A 13,676-nucleotide genomic window follows, 5' to 3' on the forward strand; every position below is an offset into this window, starting at 1 on the left:
TTAATGGAAAAAAAACCATTTATTTCAGGCAATATAAGTTCTTCTGACAAATACAGCAAGATAGTAAGCATTAAAATTTTAGAGAACTTGAAATGCTGAAATTCCTATAATCCAATCATCTTTTCCTCAGTAATAGCTTCTATTACAGAAAGTTTCACTTAATAGATAAGGCTGAAAATGACATTGTTTCAAATTTTATACCCTCTATTTTATGTTCATGAAGTAAAGCACTACAGAACTATACAGAGCCACCAAATCAGCAATATAGAATTTCAGGGTTTTTTTTTTTTGTTGTTGAAACTCACTTTATTTAAAAAAAAACAGTCATGAACAATAAATTACAATCATTTCCCCCTTTTATAAATTCTTCATAAAATATATTTGACAATTTTAAAAGAAAATTTCAAAAGTTGCTTTCATTTTTGAAGTGCTGATGACTTATTTTTTGACCATTTTGTCATGCTGGTGAATTATTTTGTAGCTGCTACAATAGTTTGATTGATAAACATTTTACAATTAAAAACAACAACAACAACAAAGAGGAAAAAACAGACCAGCAGAAAGAACTATTCAGTGTGCTATTTATCTGACACTTAACACTTACTTCATCATAATGACAAAGTATCCCTTAGCACCAAAAATCTACAGGAACCCCATCTTTCTAAGTGACATCTAGTGCAAAATAACATTCTAGGAACTAACTGTACAACCCCATATTTTAACTGGCCACAGCTGCCTATGAGCTTATTTGAAATATTTGGTCTTTTTTCAATTAAGACAAATTTCATAAAACACTATAAACCATGGCAAGAGACTCTGAGGAATAATAATTGTTTATTGAGTACCTATTATGGGCAAGGCACTGTGCACAAATTCTTGCTTTCGTTTTTCCTCTAGCAAATATCCAGGAATTTCCAAGTATCGCTAACCTTTTATTTCTTACTCCTGGCTGGAAAAGGCTTGTAGGGTTATATACCATTTTTAAACTGTCATTTTATCAACTGACCTTTAGTGCTGAGCTCACAGTAGGTACTTAATAAATACCTCCTGACCAAAAGAACAAATAGAGACAAAGAATTTACTATCATTTTGCTTGGTATCATAGGCTATTTTAGAATACAAGGACTGAGAAAATTCCAGAAGAAACCTCCTGATCACCTCATACCTTTGCTGCCAATGAAGGAAAGATTTCCACTTCACAGGTGAAATCTTTCAAAATAAGTAATTGTTAGCTATTTTAAATGAAGCAAGACCAAAACTATGTACTTAGGGAACCATGACTCTAAGCACATAGATATTTGAAGAGCAAATGAAGCACCGGCATGCTATCACCTGAATCATCATGAATCTCTGCTGAAGTGCCACCTTACTGATGTGACACTAGAATACTTTTCACTTCCAATAACTCAATCCCCTTGGCCAGATCTGTGTTATAGTAATTTGGTGATCCAGAGGGTCAATGGTCATGAGGTTCCAGTGTATTTCCACCTCTAATTTCCAAAAAGTTTCTTGTATTTATTGGCTTGAAAGTGATGTTAAAAGTATATGATTTTTTTATTTTAAAAGGTTTATTAAAAAAAATAATAAAAGGCTTTAGTTCAATAAAGCCTTTCAGTCCAAATTTCAAACTTCCAGATCAAGTAACACATAGTTCAGAAATTTTACATACTCTAATTTTTTGTGCTTTTTCACCTTCTCTAGTCCCCAAATACACTTTAAATAAGGAAAAATTATGTTAGCAAAATTCCAAAAGTTGTAGAAGTTCAAAAAAACTGAGGAGACACATTGGGTGCCAACTATGCTTCAATTAAAAAAAAAAAAACTCAAGAAAAAAAAAAGCGAGGAGACTATGAAACTATTAACAATTTCAGTATTCTAATACTTTTTTTTTTTTTTTTTTTTTTTTTTTTTTACTTTGACCAAAGATTCTAGTGCTTTATAAAGACTAACCTAGATACAATGGTCTTAAAGTCTATCTAACCTTAAAGGCTAATATTCTGTTTTAGGAAAACTTTCCTTAGACTTTAATTCTCTGCATGTATATAGGAAAACAAACTGGAGACAACCATACAGGGTTAAAAATCAAACTAACTTCAAGAAGAGTAACAGTCTATTGGTTTTTTACATAGACCATACCAAGTGTGATTGTATAAAATCAATAATGTTTCTACTTGAAAGATATAATTGATGCCACAATATTTTATCCATTTGTCACACTGTATAGGTATCATCTCCCACTTTAGAAAAAGGTGATCAACATTTAACACAACCATATCACTATCATTACTGTGTCAAATTAGACAAGAGAAAATAGCATTAGTGCTAAAACGAAAGGAATTCCAGTGATTACACAAGAGACCATATCAGGGCAGGCGATGTGAGGGTAGATTTCTTTTGATTTCTTCAACTTTATGCTGAGGCTTAGACAAAGTCTTGAAATCAAAAATTAATATATCAAGTAGGGCAGTTCATATATAGCAAAGTTTTCAGAAACAGAGGAATCCTGTGTTCAGATTTATATCAGATTGCAGATGCTCAAGTGCAGACATGTTCCAGTGCAGTGGTTTAATTGGTTAATTGAATGCTTAGTTACTTTAGAAGGTGATTGAATCAAGGTCCTTGCCAACCTGCTACCACATGATTGCATGGCTAATTCAACTCCTGCAGCTATAGGGCACTGGAGAGCTCAAACATACTTCAGCAGCTTTGGATCACTTAATTTTATGTTTAGTTAGATAATTTTAGACCCTCCAAAATGATGCCTTAAAAAAAAGCTGTATAATATTACAAAAATAAAAAATGTGGTATGATTTCATTAGAGGGAAGGACAGGGTAGGAAGATGAGGGAAGGTTCTTTTATTTTTATCACTGATTTCACCAGCAAATCTCAAAAACCCAAACCTACATCAAATAATTTAAACAGAAGTGGCATTTTCTTCATATGGAATGCAAAATGCACACATTCACATACTTACATATACATAAATATATACATATATGTTTCCTTTACAAAGCTTCAAAGGTTGCATTACCAGCATGCAAACCTCTTCTTCCATGGAAATTCCTAATACTGACAAGGAATGTCTAAAATACTTAGAGACTTATTTCCAGAAAACTGGACTTTCTTCTCCTCTTGGCTCTTAGAGAATTTTCCTGCCAAACTTCCAATGATCATTTTAAAAAATGTACACCCACATTGGTAATACACACTTAAAACATACTAACAAAATGGCCAGCTTGGACTTAAGAAAAATGAAAAAAAACACCCCACAATAAAATCTAAACCCTTAGAAGGTGGAGTTTAGCTTTTTGTATTCTTTTTCAGCCACATTATGTTGTTGCATCACTGTGAAAACATAAGCAGCATACCATCCGAGATATTTGCAAACAATGTATGTGTCACGTTTCCCAGCTGCTATCTTTAAATGCAATTTGTACTAATCTGAGTTCTAGTTCAAAAGCATCTGGACGATCCTGAGGGTTTGCAGCCAGCATTTCCTTAATCAGTTGTTTCATTCGCCCATTCATAGACTTTTTCTTCACAGGAATGAGAAGTTCCATTTTGGGATTTTCCAGAAGCGCCTCTCCAACGGGCACAATCTCAGTTCCTTGTTTTACATAACTCCCTAAGAGTTCCTTCTTTGTCTCTGTGTCTATGAATGTGATCCTTTCCAGCATTGCCCAGATGATAATCCCCAAAGCAAAGATGTCAGCTTTTGCTGTGTAATGTCCCTCCCACACTTCAGGTGCCATGTAGAAATCTGTTCCACACGCTGTGGAAAGGAAACACTTGTTTACACTGACAGGTTCTTCTGGGTTCTGCCCAGAGGCTGAACAAACTTTACTGAGACCAAAATCGGCCACTTTCAGTGTGGGTTCCAAGTCACTGGTATCCAACCTGCTTTGAGAAATCAGGATGTTATCAGGCTTAAGATCTCGGTGGATGATCTGGTTTTTATGCAAGAAAGCCAGAGCACTGCTCAGCTGAAGCATAAAGCTGGTGTTAGTTTTACGATTGGGTTTCCTGGACAACAGATACTCATTCATATCTCCGCCGTCGCAAAAATCCATCACAAACCACAAGTAATAGGCGCTTCTGGGATCAAAGGCAATTTCTCCTTTTAATGAAGTCTCTACAAGCTATAAGAGGGAAAAAATAAATGGATTACAATCATCTGCACAGTTTATAAAATTCAGCTATAGGGGCACCTGGATGGCTCAGTCTGTTAAGGGTCCAACTTCAACTCAGGTCATGATCTCACAGTTTGTGGGTTCGGGCCCTGCGTCGGGCTCTTTGCTGACAACTCAGAGCCTGGAGCCTGCTTTGGATTCTGTGTCCCCTCTCCCTCTGTTCTCCCCGCTCACGCTCTCTCTCAAAAATAAATAAAAAACATTAAAAAAATTAAAATTCCGCTATAGAAAATAAGTGACTGGTTAAGTGAGACTACCAATTTTAAGTGGAAATTCCATGAATGTTTTATTTGGTCAGTGCTTTTATATGTGCATTTTATTTTAAACTTCAGTACTTCAAACTGTCATTTTGCTCCTAATGAATACCACCAAATCTCTAAGTCAAGACATAAAAATTTATTTAAAAATAAAATGGCGTGGGGTCTCTGGGTGGCTCAGTCGGGTAAGCATCTGACTTGGGCTCAGGTCATGATCGCATGGTGGGTGAGCTGGAGCTCCGCATCAGACCCTGTTCTGACAGCTCAGAGCCTGGAGCGTGCTTCCAGATTCTGTGTCTCCCTCTCTCTCTGCCCCTTCCCTGCTCATGCTCTCTCTCAAAAAAATAAACATTAAAAAAATTTTTTTAAAAAATTAAATAGCTTTAGGGGTGCCTAGCTGGCTTAGTTGGTAGAACATAGGACTCCTTATCTCAGGGTCACGAGTTCAAGCCCCACATTGGGTATAGAACTTACAATCAATCACTCAATCAATAGCTTTATTTTGAAAAGCGTCCAACTGGCTATACATTTTGTGTGTGTGTTAATGGAGCTGAACTCTACCCACCTAGCTAATAGCTTCATGAAAAAGTCAAAGTTTTTGGGGCGCCTGGGTGGCTCAGTTGGTTGAACAACCGACTTTGGCTCTGGCCATGATCTCATGGTTCATGAGTTTGAGCCCCGCGTCTGGCTCTGTGCTGACAGCTCAGAACCTGGAGCCTGCATCGGATTCTGTGTCTCCCTCTCTCTCTGCCCCTCCCCCACTCATGCTCTGTCTCAGAAATAAACATTAAAAAAAAAAAAAGTCTAAGTTTCAGCAGCCAGATCTGGGAGACTGCCAGCTGGGATATAAACATCCATTAGGAATTTCTATTCAATTAAATGGCCTGAAATAACTTTCTTGTTCACTGGACATACACTATCAAATAATCTGTGATATTAAGAGAAAAATGATCAAGGAACACTAGTTGTTACAGAAATAAAGCCTTCCTGTAGTCACTGATAAAAATAAAGACTGACATCATTGCTTCATAAACTTTTACAGGCAGAACGCAAATACATTGGCAATCACTGGAGGCTTCTAAAACCAATTTATAAAAAAACATTTACATTTTGAAATAAAAATTCAAATCTGAGTTTGTAGATTTCTTTTATACAAGCTGAAAACCTAGAACAAATTGCTATTTCATTTGTTATGATTATCTAACTATAACTCTATTACCTTAAATTCAAGAATATTAATTACTTCACTGAATATGAATTGTCATTCTAAAATATAGATACAGTGCTTTGAAAGCATTTGTCCCATAGTGTCCTTTTCAAACCCACTGAATAGAAGCTCAGTAGGGAAGATGAAGAGTTGTTAAAGAATGAATGAACTGGTGGGGCACCTGGGTGGCTCAGTCGGTTGAGCCTCCGACTTTGGCTCAGGTCATGATCTCATGGCCTGTGAGTTCGAGCCCCTCGTTGGGCTCTGTGCTGACAGCTCAGAGCCTGGAGCCTGCTTCAGATTCTGTCTCCCTCTCTGTCTGCCCCTAACCCACTTGCATTCGGTCTCTCTCTCAAAAATAAGTAAATATTAAAAAAAAAATTTAAAAGAATGAATGAACTGCTAATTTTACGTTTAAGTCCACTAGTACGTCCTCTTGTCATTTTGGAGGGCAGAAGCAAAGAGCACCTTTTCATGCCATCTCCCCCAATGGCAAACAGCTGTAATTGCAACTGTGTGCAGATGTCTTTGGCATGCATTTTCTTTGTTGTATGTATTTGCCAGTGAGCCAGAACGGTCTAGAAAGGTACAGATCACACAATTATTTACCAAGTGCACTATTACTAAATATGCTGAGATTAAAGACCAGCGTCATCACTCCTTCATTTCCTCTCTTCTGTCTTTACTCTCAAAATCAAACTTCCTAAATAGCTTTGAGCAATGCAGAGTCCTAGCATTCAAAGAATGGTTTAGAATAAGGCCAGATAAGTAAATATTTTAGGCTTGATAAGCCACATAAGGTCTCTGTTTCATATTCCTTTTCATTTCTTTTCTTTTTCTTAAAAACTCTTTAAAAATGTAAAAACTGGGGGCACCTGGGTGGCTCAGTCAGTTAAGTGTCTGACTTTGGCTCAGGTCATGATCTCATGGTTTGTGAGTTCAAGCCTTGCACCAGGCTCTCTGGGCTCTCTGCTGACAGCGAGGAGCTTCTTTGTCCCCCTCTCACTCTGCCCCTCCTCCCCACACTCTTTCAAAAATAAATAAACATTAAAAAAAAAAAAAAAACGCTAAAAATTAGGTGTGCCTGGTAGCTCCGTAGTACATTAAGTGCCTGACTGGATTTCAGCTCAGATCATGATCTCACAGTTCGTGGGACTGAGACCCACGTGAGGCTCTGCGCTGGCAGAGCGGAGCCTGCTTGGGATTCTGTCTCCCTAGCTCTCTGCACCTCCCCCGCTCACATTCTTTCTCTCTCTCAAAATGAATAAACAAACTTTAAAAAAAAAAGTAAAAACTATTTTTAGCATCTGGGCCATATAAAAACTAGCTGAGGGCTATAGTTTGAGGGTCACTGGTTGAGAGCTATAGAAGTACAGTGCCCAATCTGCTTATTTCCACGTGTAGAGGATGTCATCAGCCATAGATTCTCTTGGCTCAAGTCCTTCAATAGCTTCCCTGATCTCTTAGGATACAATCTAAGCTCTTTAACATGGGCTATGGGATCCTCTAACCTTGCTGATATTTCCAGTCTCATCTAAAACAACTCTCCCAGTATAGTATAGCCTTATTATCTTCTTTCACTTCTTAGAATGTTTTGTACTTTTTGCTTTAAGATATTTGTACGTACAGTTCTTTCTGGCTGTGAAGTTTTCTCACTCACTCACCTGGCTAACTCCTCTTTATCTTTCATGTTTCCACTGTTTCAGTTGAAACAGTTCCTGTGTGTGTGTATGTATGTATATATATTTGAGAGACAGTGGGGGAGGGGCAGAGAGAGAAGGAGAGAGAGAGAATCCCAAGCAGGCTCCACACTGTCAGTGTAAAGCCTGACGTGTGACTCAAACACACAAACCATGAGATAAGACCTGAGCTGAAGTCAGAGGCTTAACCAACTGAGCCACCCAGGTATCCCTCAGTTGAAAGTTCATAATTCCTGAGCCCCAGAATTATGTCAGGTTCTCTATCATATGCTCCTATATCATCCTGTACCTCTCATTCACGACACTTATTATAAATTATACAGACTGGCCACTAAGTTCCTACGTTGAGACTACATCCTCTGTTAATTATTTGTTTTACATTTTCTTCTAGGTAAGGTTTTTGGCTATTAGGAACTGGTTTAATCATTTAGAACAAGGAAAATACTTAGAAAAACACAGAGAAAAACAAAAATTCGTGTAAAGAATGGAGAAAGCCAGGGATAGGGACTCTGTGGTCACATTATAGATTTAATTGTTTTTATCAGACGTAAATTGAGAGAAGGTATTTGCTAAATGTGTTGATCAATGTCTGGTGAACTAAATAAATCCATAGAAAAGACAATTTTAACAATGACCTACTATTGAGTACTTCCTATGTGCCAAATATTATACCTGCATCATCTCTAATTTTGACAACTCCCATGGAAGGTAAAAATTATTATTTCTATTTTACGTCTGAAGATACAGATGCTAGGAAGACATGAGCTATTTAGCCAAGGTCATACAGCTAGCAAAAGTGCTACAAGTCGAACACAGGTCTACCAAGCTTTGAAAGATGTAAGAGAGTACAAATAAAAAGGTGCTTTAGATTAAAAAAAAAAAAAAAAATCACTGAATCAAGTCTGGAAGTACTTTACATCTTAAAGCCTTGAAAGACCACCTAATGCCTAGTTACTATGAAGGTTGCTAGATCTGGATCAAGGATACCATCAGCAATAAGTCGTTTATTTAAATGTCTTTGTATCTGTAGTCCAAGAGAGATTATATACCTTGGTCTCCAAAATTCAACGCAAAGTTCAGCAAGGTCCTATTCACTTTTTATTTTTTTATTTTTAACATTTATTTATTTTTGAGACAGAGAGAGACACAGCATGAACAGGGGAGGGGCAGAGAGAGAGGGGAACACAGAATTGGAAGCAGGCTCCAGGCTCTGAGCCATCAGCCCAGAGCCCGACGCGGGGCTCGAACTTGCGGACCGCGAGATCATGACCTGAGCCGAAGTCGGACGCTCAACCGACTGAGCCACCCAGGCGCCCCGGTCCTATTCACTTTTAAGAGGGAATGTGGTGAGACTGTTTCTAATATTTCCTATCAGTGCAACTGACATAATAAGCACTTTTAGAAATGTAAATAATAAATCAAATAGAGGCTAAATAGTTGTGCTTTATAGTCACTGCCTTAAGAGGTTTCATGGCAGAGCATGCTAAACTACGATATAAATTAGGTTCTCAAGATTGATATTTGTTTACCATATGATGAAACCTGCAGGTTTCTAATTACACAGATTAATGTGTTTGTCTTCCTTGTTGTTCCTAGTCCAAAAGCTTTTGTTATTTTAAAATCATACTTCTGTACCCTGATGGTAAATTCTGAATTTAGACATACTCATGGAAAGTTATTTCTTTTTCCAAGAATGACTGGACTTAAGAAATTTTCGTCTGGCCTTTAACTACCTATGTTTTAAATACCTTTTCTATGCAGCAAGTATAGGCCTCCTAGAGATTTTGATCTATGTCAGAAGCCAACCTAAAAAAATCTAGCAAATCTTTTCTGTTTTCCTATGTTAATGCTTTCTCCAGGTCTACAAAAAAAGTAATTTGGAGGCAAGAGTAATTTGGAAGTTAAGGGAACACAAGTTTTAGCAGTCAGATAGTCTCCTATATTCAGCTTCCAATTCTGTCACTTGCTAGATAGGCGACTTTAATAAATTCATTATTTATTCTAAGCCTCAGTTTCTTCATTTGTAATGATGATAATAATAATACCACCTTCACAAGACTGTTCTGAGCAACTGCCTTTAAAGCACTTAGCACAGAGCACAGAACTGAGTAGGAACCCAAACGTTAGCTATTAGCACTATTAATAACATTCAAGTGCTATGCCACACACCTCATGAACATTAACTGGAGTTGCATGGTTAAGAAACCACGTAACCCTCTAAAACAGCAGAGACTTTTGTTCAAACTACTGATTTATAAAGAAATGCCCAATTACCTATATGGGTACTGCTATTGATTGTGGAGTTTTCATTTTCTTCTGTCTTCAGTTCCCCAAAAGAGTGATTTCAAATAAATGAATTTATTAGACTCTGATCTCAATCACTTCTCTAGTTCCTACATTGCCCCATTCCCATGCAGATTGGCAAGTATCATGGCATAACAGGTGGCTTATGTTATTTTTAGGTATTTGCATCATAGGTTTAAATAAAACCTTGTTTTAAAGCAAACATCTACTCAGTTCTTGGCAGACCCCTATCTACTCCTAACTATATAAACACCTGCATTTAAAAGTACAAGTTTATCTGACGCTTTTATTTCTCTTTTTGCTGACCAATGCTATGTTCAAGTCACTTCTATTTCCCATTCAACCACACATACCTGTAAATAAAGGGAAGAATTAGAGCCATGGGACATTTTTTGCACCATCCCATCTTTTTGTAAGATGCATTCCTCCAAGTGAATCACATTTGGATGTTGGCTCTTGATACTGCTTAGGGCCCAGAACTCACGCAGGGCTAGTTCAACATTTTCAGGTGCATGGCATCGAATCTTCTTCACTGCCACCCGTGCAGAGGTCTTTCTGATGACTGCTTCATACACAACACCGTAACTGCCTCGGCCTACCTCCCGTATTAGATCGTACTTTGGCTGGCTACTCACCATCTTCAAGGTCAAAGTTTCTGGAAAAATCAACAAAGTTTGCTCTGTTGAAATTAAGTATACTTACTGGCTTATATACCTTCTTATGTATGATTTAGTTATCTGTTTCACTGTTTGTACTGCTTGAAGGGTAACTGTTATAACTTAGGCAAATCTAAATATTTTAATAATAATAATAATAATAATAATAATAAATCAGCTAACACTTAGGTAGTACTTACCATGTATCAGGAACTGTTCCAAGCACTTTATAATATTAAATTCATTTAATCCTCACAACAATATTTTGAAGCAGACACTATTATGGTCATTTTATAGATGAGAAAACTAAAGCACAGACAGTTTAAGCAACATGTCTAAGGTCAAACAGCTACCAACTGGTGGACCTGGGATTTGAAACCAGGTCATCTGGCTCTGACCCTCATAACTGTAACCACTACGTTATAACTGCTTTAAAAATTACTGTTACAAACAAACCAAAAAATTTGTTTTTTCTTGATCAGTAAGTAAAAATGATAAAACTCCAGCTTCTCCTTAAAGCTGACACACACACACAAGTTCATAAAAATGTCAAAACAAAAACAAAAAACCCCCACAGTTAGAAATACAAACACCTGGCTTGGGCTTAAGGACTGAAAGTGAACCACGTTACATATAGAACTGAAAATGTGTAGTTGTTCTTTTTTTTTTTTTTTTTCTTTTAGTAAACTGTCAAACTGTATGTGTCCTTAATTTAATTATATGTTATTTCCTCCTTTCTTGCAAAATAAATGAAAAGAAAGTTTGTGGAGAAAAATGGTCTTTTAAAAATAAAGCAAGCGCCTGGGTGGCTGAATAGGTTGAGCAACAGATTCTTGACTTTGGCTCAGGTCATGATCCCAGAATCCTGGGATTGAGCCCTGCATCTGGCTCTGCGCTGAACATGCAGTCTACTAAAGATTCTCTTTCTCTTTCTTTCTCTTTCTCTCTCTCTCTCTCTCTCTCCCTCTCTCTCTCTCTCTCTCTCTCTCTCCCTCCCTCCCTCCCTCCGCCCCTTTCCCACCCACGCTGGCGCTCTCTCAAAATAAATAAACTTAACAAAATAAAATAAAACAAGCTACTTAGAATATGGTTACCTTTCTGTTGTTGAGTTTGACAACGGCTATTTAGATCTAGACCATTTTTGCCACCAAAACCTTCTCCTCCATATGAAGGGGCTCTCTGGCAGAGATCTTTCAACTTGAAAAATCATTTAAAGGCAGAAGCAAAGGCCCTACCCAGAAATGCTCGTGAGTTGTATCAAGAGAGTCGAAAGCATGCCACCTCATTCTCCAAAAAATGTTGAGATTCTCATGAGCTTCGGGAACAAATCTCATTTGCAGATGGCCACGATGCGCAAGAGAGCGTGCAATCTTCATAGCGTACAGTTTGGGGGGGTACAAGAAGCTACTGACTCTTGACCCTGAAAAACTGGGTCCAGCTACTCTGAGTCCATAGGAAAGATTTAATAAAGAAAATGAAAGCTTCTGAGATTACTTCTTCGTCCCACTTCCTCTAACTGGAACCCCCCCCCCCCGCCCCCCCGTTCAAATTCCTATTGCATTTCCTAGTGTCTGATTTCCTGCCACGGAATCCGTGCCCCGGGTCCACAGCAGCCTTTCCTTCCCGCTCTCCGTGGATCGCCCATTACTATCTGTGTCAAAGTGGCTCGTGGCCTGCCAGGCTGGCCCGTACCCCCACACGAAAGGGCACCCCAATAAGCGGGAGGGAGGGCGTGTATGAAATCCCTGGATGCGAACCTGAGCGGCCGGCCGGCCCTGCTAGCCCAGCGCCGGGCCGCCGGCCGGCCCGGCCCCACACCTGCCGGGCCCGGGAAGGGCCAGCCCTGGGCAGAGGTGTTGCCCGACGCGGCGGCTCAGCGCCCCGCTCATTGGCCGAGTATCAGGCCCTCCCCCTCCTCGGCGGCGTCCTGACCAAACCCTGAGGGGATCCTCCCGAGGCCCTTCACCCCGAGGAGCCAGTCCTGCAGCTGCCCTGACTCCTGGGGCTGGCGGCTGAGGCCCAGAGCCTGGGCAGGAGGCCAGGGGCAGAAAGGGAGGCCGCAGCCGGGGCCGGTGGCCTGAGGAGTGCGGGCCGGAGGCCTTCCCTAGGAGGACTCCGCTGACAGGTCTGTGACAGGCCTCCCGGGGAGGGAGGCGCATGCAGGGCTCTCGGCTCTGCAGCAGGGCCTCTCTGCCAGGCCTGAAGGGCCAGATTTACCTCAGGGTAGCCGCCGCCGCTTCTCCCTCTCACGGGCTCTGCAGGCCGCCATTATCGGGCAGCTCGCGCCTCAGCCGCGGCGGCCTCCAGTCAGAGACCGGCGCGCGCCCCCGTGGTGCGCGCGGACACACCCCCTTACGCCGTGCGGCCCCGCCCCCCTCCGGCTTTCCGTAGCGCGAGCCGGGACGCCGAGCGCCATCCTTATTGGGCGCGCGCCCCGCGCTCCGCCGTCCTCCTCCCTCTCCCGAGGCTTTCAGGAGCCGGGAGTCGCCGAAGGTGTGCGCGCCCCGGAACGCACCACTAGTGCCCCTCCCCGCAGGGGTGGCCGGGTCCGGGAACGCGGAGGCCGCTGCACGCCGGGACTCGGTATCCGTAAAGCCGCAGCGGGCGCGCACGGCCCGCGGCCCCTGGGATGGTCTGCGGCAGCAGGTCCGGGCCTGGGAGTGCGCGCGCCCGGCGCGGCCTCCCCGCTCCCTCCCCGCCCCCCCTTCCCACCTACCGAGCTGCGGGCAGGTGTGCGGGGGTCGCTGGGGCGGAACGCCTGGTGCATCTTCTTCGGCTCGGGCCTGGGGTGCCTGCGGGACGCGGAGCTCTTCGGCGGGCCCGCGGGGAGGCGCGGCCCAAGCTGGGAGGCCTGGCGTCCGCCCCGCCGGGAGGGAGGCTGCACCTTTTGTCAGAGTCACTGAGCCATGTTTGCGGACGGTGCAGTTGCCCAGGCGGCGGCGGCGCGGGACTGGGTGCGATCATCTGGGAGGACGCCGTCCCCTGCCCCGCCGGCGCGGTGGTATCTCCCTTAAAGAACCCGGCGCCTCATTGTTCCCGGGCCCCGGCCGCCGGGAGTCGGGGGCGCCCTGCCCGGCGCCGAGAGGAAGGGGAGGCGGTGCCGGCCCCTGGCGCCCTGCCCGGCGGCTGCCCCCGCGTGGAGTCCGGATCCAACCCGCGAGCGGCGACGGGCGGCGGTCCGAGGCAGCCGGGGCCGGGATGGACCGCGAAGACGGCTGTACTCTCGCGGCCAGACTGACAGCGGTCCGTCAGATCCCGGCCCTCAGTCGCCTGACAGCCAGCCCGGGACTGTCAGCGACTCAGAGGCTCGGACCAATCCATTATTCAGTTAGTTACACAGATCAGTAAGCGTCCGCCAGAA

The 13,676-nt window shown here is 42.2% G+C and overlaps 1 protein-coding gene and 1 long non-coding RNA gene across 5 annotated transcripts in view; one reads left to right on the forward strand and one right to left on the reverse strand.

Annotated features, from left to right (window-relative positions):
- Window positions 1-13,144, reverse strand: PDIK1L (PDLIM1 interacting kinase 1 like). Of its 4 annotated transcripts, none has more exons than XM_060623930.3 (3): window positions 13,032-13,144; window positions 10,013-10,314; window positions 1-4,140 (listed from the first exon to the last, which is right to left on the reverse strand). In XM_060623930.3, exons 2-3 carry the CDS (start codon window positions 10,295-10,297, stop codon window positions 3,400-3,402), a joined length of 1,026 nt encoding a protein of 341 aa, XP_060479913.1. In that variant the 5' UTR covers window positions 10,298-10,314; window positions 13,032-13,144; the 3' UTR covers window positions 1-3,399. The 4 variants fall into 4 exon arrangements, with proteins under 4 accessions (XP_060479913.1, XP_060479912.1, XP_060479914.1 ...); XM_060623929.3 differs by lacking the exon at window positions 13,032-13,144 and adding an exon at window positions 12,533-12,676; XM_060623931.3 differs by lacking the exon at window positions 13,032-13,144 and adding an exon at window positions 11,551-12,086.
- The window catches only part of LOC132672175 (uncharacterized), a 26,147-nt gene continuing 24,560 nt past the window's right edge, over window positions 12,090-13,676 (forward strand). The window contains exon 1 of the long non-coding RNA XR_013557672.2: window positions 12,090-12,440. This is a non-coding gene — a long non-coding RNA (uncharacterized LOC132672175). The remainder of the gene's footprint in view (window positions 12,441-13,676) is intronic.

This window comes from Panthera onca, chromosome C1 (assembly GCF_046562875.1).
Source record: "Panthera onca isolate mPanOnc1 chromosome C1, mPanOnc1 haplotype 2, whole genome shotgun sequence".
In the NCBI taxonomy this organism is placed as follows: Eukaryota; Metazoa; Chordata; class Mammalia; order Carnivora; family Felidae; genus Panthera; species Panthera onca.